The 4622-nt window shown below is 39.5% G+C and overlaps 1 protein-coding gene across 1 annotated transcript; it reads right to left on the bottom strand.

The window, feature by feature from the left end:
• Positions 1–1640: 1640 nt before the first annotated feature.
• LOC18613364 (protein FANTASTIC FOUR 2) lies at positions 1641–3139 on the bottom strand. The gene has a single exon (XM_007050565.3). The coding sequence runs from the start codon at positions 2784–2786 to the stop codon at positions 1818–1820; it is 969 nt and encodes a 322-aa protein (XP_007050627.1). The 5' UTR covers positions 2787–3139; the 3' UTR covers positions 1641–1817.
• Positions 3140–4622: the final 1483 nt, after the last annotated feature.

The raw sequence follows: 4622 nt of genomic DNA, 5'->3' as shown, positions 1-4622 counted from the left end.
CAATTTCTGCATCCCCCTGCTAAAAAACACAAAAAAAAATCTAGTAAAAATAAATAAAGAACCTTAAAATGTATGGATACCCAAACTCCACGATGGGACACTGCCCTCCTCTTTTAAGGAATGTTACCCACCCCCCACATCTCTTCCAATCAATTCCTAGCCCTTGCGCGTATCCCTAAAGTTACCCGGCCCTCTCTCTTCACATCCGGAATTTAATTGGTATTATGAAGGCTACAGGCTACAGACCCCATTCCTCATTCTTTGCTGTACGTACAAATCATATTTTCAATCTATGTTTGATTCTTCCCCTCATCTTTCATCGGATTTCCTAACCTTGTGGCTTATCGCACTTTATCTTTCTCAATTTTAAAGCGAAAAAGAGGACATGCGGTTTAACAATTTTCTCAAGTCGAGCTAAGAGGTGGGGCCAGCTTTGAAGTGAAATTGTCTGTCACATGAAGAAAAACCTCGTCAGCAAAGGCTTGGAAAGAAACAAGTTAACTGCTATGAATCTGAGAAAATAGGGGAGAGCAGCTACCGGAGCACATGGATGATCATGTGTAATGAGGTCAGTTGCATGTTGCCTTTGTGGGTCCGAAACTTTGACAGTTACCAGGCATTCGTACTCCCCAGTCGTACACCCAACTTGCCCCTTCCCCAGACTGTAAATTAACTACCACAACCCCACCCCCTGCCAACCATCTTCATTCACCAATATTCTTTTTCCTTTTTTCTTACTCTCCGATACGCATTAGACTGTCATTTACTACCGTTCGACTCCCTGCTTTGACTCTCCCAACCAACCCCAACCGTCCATCACCCAGCTCGTTGACAGTTGATGAATAATGAATCGAATTGAAGGACTACCAACTCTTTGAGAAATTTGATGGTGTAGTAGGTTTCACAAAACCACCATATACACCTTTCTGTACGCGAATTTCATTTGGAAATTGAAAAGGCAAATGCCGCTCAGTACCACTTTATCAAAGCACGTTTGAATTGCTAGCTTGCGGTCGCGTACAGTTTTATTCCAGTACGTACCTCTAACAATCAAGTAAGGAAAATGCGAGCTACTCTTAGCCCCAATCACGGTCATCGTAATTAAGCCATATGTTCAATGTCACCTAGCAATTATATTTTTAAATTACATAATCTTATAGAGTTAACTTATTTTAAAAGTTTAACAGTTAAGGTGTCATACTAGTAGTATTTTACGATGTGCAAGTACAAATTTGCACCATATGTTTGGAGGTTCATAAATACTTTCCCCATTTCCTATATACTTGTCTTCAATGATGGTCCAAGAAAGTGTGACCAATGAAAGCGACGAGCACAGAAATAAGAGGAAACCCATTAATTGCTTGTGCTTGGGACCAGCCAAGTCACTATACTCGGTAGTTGGAAAAATTAGGCCAATCCTTGATCTATGTCGGTATGTTTAATTCAGAAAGATGTCCTTTCTTTGTGTAAATCTTGCTTAAAGGAATTACTGTTAATATATCAGGTAAGTGAAGGGTACGTACTATCTTGGAAAGATAATAAGATAAGAAAAAAAAAACATGAAATAAATATAAATTAAAAAGAAGGAAAAAAAAACATGATCGAGAAGACTGAAACAGGAGATAGGGAGAGAGACGAGGTGGTCCAATAACGATAATAACTACCATAAGCATATTTTAGGAAATCCATGGTACGGAAATCTCAAACTTTAATAACTGAAAATTAGAAATAAAAATAAAAAAGGAGAAAAATGGAAATTAGGGAATCCAATAATAGTAGTTCTCCGGGGTTGAGAAAAATCTTCAACCTTTTAGCTTTTAAGTTGCCACCCAGAATGGCCCCCAATTGAGCAAACCTTTGTGCCCACGCCCACTTTCTTTGCAGCTGCTTGGCCTAGGCAACTTCCCTGTCCCAATTTCACCACCAACATTCCCACTATTTCCTTCCATACCCTCTCCCCAATAACACTCCTCATCTTCAACTTCTCCCTCTACTCCTTTCTTTTCGTAAACTACCTCACCATGTTCGTCCTCCTCTACTACTTCTTGGTCTTCCTCTTGGCCGCCTTCGTCGCCGAAAATCGGGGTAGCATCCTTCAAAAGGGAAAGCCTAAGCCTCCCTTCGCTTCGTTCTGCATGGAAGTAACTATGACAAGGAGGGATGCTGACGGCTTGAAGAACTAGGCGGCCGCCTTCCCGGTGAGACCTAACTTGAACACCATTGGAACCGCTAATGGATGTCAAAGGAGGTGGAAAGCTGCTGCTACGAGTCATTTTTCTAGCCACCAAACTTTCCCTTGGTTTTGATGGATTGCAAACCACGGTTTCCAATGAAAGCAAGGAAATGTCATCGCTGCTCTCGCTAACTTCACTGCCGGTTTCACTCCCTAAGCTTTCGGTGCACATTTCAAGACTCTTTTCACTTAGCATAGATGCTGAACGCTTAACAAGAGGGTGCACATAAACTTTGTCATTCTCCGTAGAATCTTTGGCGTTGGCGGCGAGGGACTGCAGGAAACTCCACCCACCCCTGTCAACATTTTGATTGCCACCTATCAGTTTGCAATCATTGGTGTCGCTCTCATTGTGGGTGATGGAGGTGTTCTTTTCTTCATTATAGGGCGAAGGCTTGGTCTCAGTAAGGGCAGGGTTTGTGAAACAGGGCCTAGGAACAATGGAGCCAGAAAAATTCGTTTTTGGTGGAGCCAGTTTAAGCCTCAAAAAACGTGATTCGACGAGCCTTGGCTCGAGGCATGATTGCAACCCTTGACAGACATTTGAGGACATTTTCTTATCCACAATAAAATGTTGGGAAAAACAGAGGAAACAGGGGAGGAACAGGGGAGCTTTGCTTTCTTAGATTAAAAATGAAAAGGGAAAAAAAATCCTTCTTTTTTCCTCACCCCTTTTTGGAGTTTTCTGAGATCAAATGGAGAGGTGGGGATGCAGATGAAAGAGAAAGCTTTTTATAAAAAGAAAAAACCCCCCAATGTATCGGTTTTTGATTGTCAATGAAGATGGGTGGCTTTGGGGAGGGAGAGAAATTGGCAAGGAACAAAGCAGTGAACATGAAAGAAGTGAATGGGGTGGGGGATGATTTATAGTAGGAGAAGTGAGAGACAAAGGGTGGAAGGTCATAGCCACAGTGGAATGAGGGAGAAAGGCCTTTTTACGCCCACTAAAATTTTTACGAACTCTGTACTCTACCACACGTTAGAAAGCATAAAAAAAATAAAGAGATAAAGTAGATTTATATTGGATTTAAACTTTTATCGAAACAAGGTAAAGACATCTTTGCTGTTATAAATGATCATGAGGTTAACTTGTTTCTTGTTTCAGGATAAAAAACACAACAAAGTAAATAGTTGCTAAAACGACCAAACCCAAACCCCTACTTATGTACATATATAATTCTACTTTAAAAAATTTTTTATGTTAACCAAAATAAGTTATTATGAGATGTGGGTTTTGTTTTGCTATCAGAAGGAAACCAAACATAGCAACCAGGGAGAGAAGTATTGATTCTACTTATGTAAAGTTTTAACCATTGCTTGAAGTTGTCTTAGCTTTGCCTAATTTTCTTCATAGTCGTCATGCACTCCCAACTAGTGAAACAAACCAAACATAGCACAGCATTCAAGTGAAAGGACACCCAAACCTGCAAATCCTTTGCTCTTCCAATAACTAACAATTGCATTCACCCTTATTCAATCAAGTTAGTAAAGGATTGAGTGATGTTTGCAAGATTCTATTTTAATTAGATTGGGTCCTCAAGAATAAGATCAATGATCATCTTTAGTGTAATTAACTGAAATTATGTGTAAGACAACCGACCAAAGGAGAAGAGTTAATTGGCAGATGATACTAAATTTTAAGAATGAACCTTCACTTTTAATGTCTTCTAAGGCAAGAGGTCTTACAACTTTTCATTCAGCAATCATAAAGCTTACTATGCACACCTTAAATCTCACTTCACATTAATTCTATTTTTCTATATGGGGGCAAAGGAAAGCAACATCACCTTGCTTTTCACATCTCTGACCTTTATAATGGACTAATATAATATTTTTATTTTTATTTTTATTTGTTAAGTAATTGCCAAAAAAATGGTGCGGACTGGATTGTTTGCCTTTAAGATATTAGTAAAATTTTGTGTCTCGTACAACATTATTTCTAAAAGCCTTGGCATAAGGGCAACAAAAATCTTTCCCACTAACTCCTGCGTTGCTTCGGTTGTTGAGGAGACTAATTTCTTTCTTTGCTCTAATTATAAGCTTAACCCCACATTGTTATTAAAGAGACGAGGGGAAAAATGTACGGCAAATAAGTACATTCAAGGGGATAATAATGGATGGATGGATGGATGGATGGATGGACCTCAAATTGGCACTTCCCTTCTCTTGTTTGTTGCTAGCAAGCTACAATTTCTCAATTGAGCTACCTGGCAACAACTTGGAACAGGCAAGAAATATGAATGTTTGTCTCCAATCCCTCCTCCATTGAAAGACAGCAAGTTCCTTATTCAAGAACTGAAGAGATCCTTTTCTAATAATGGAGCTGCAACCCCTCCTTTTATCTGTTTGTCTTTTGGTCCTTATATTATTTATCCATGAATAGGGAAAC

The sequence above is a fragment of the Theobroma cacao genome, chromosome 1 (assembly GCF_053813885.1).
Source record: "Theobroma cacao isolate CCN51 chromosome 1, ASM5381388v1, whole genome shotgun sequence".
Classification (NCBI taxonomy): domain Eukaryota; kingdom Viridiplantae; phylum Streptophyta; class Magnoliopsida; order Malvales; family Malvaceae; genus Theobroma; species Theobroma cacao.
The sequence above is the reverse complement of the archived record's forward strand: the minus strand, read 5'-3'. Positions and strand labels throughout refer to the sequence as shown.

Coding starts and splice junctions, on each gene's coding strand:
- LOC18613364 (XM_007050565.3), bottom strand. CDS start 2,786: ATGTCCTCAAATGTCTGTCAAGGGTTGCAATCATGCCTCGAGCCAAGG.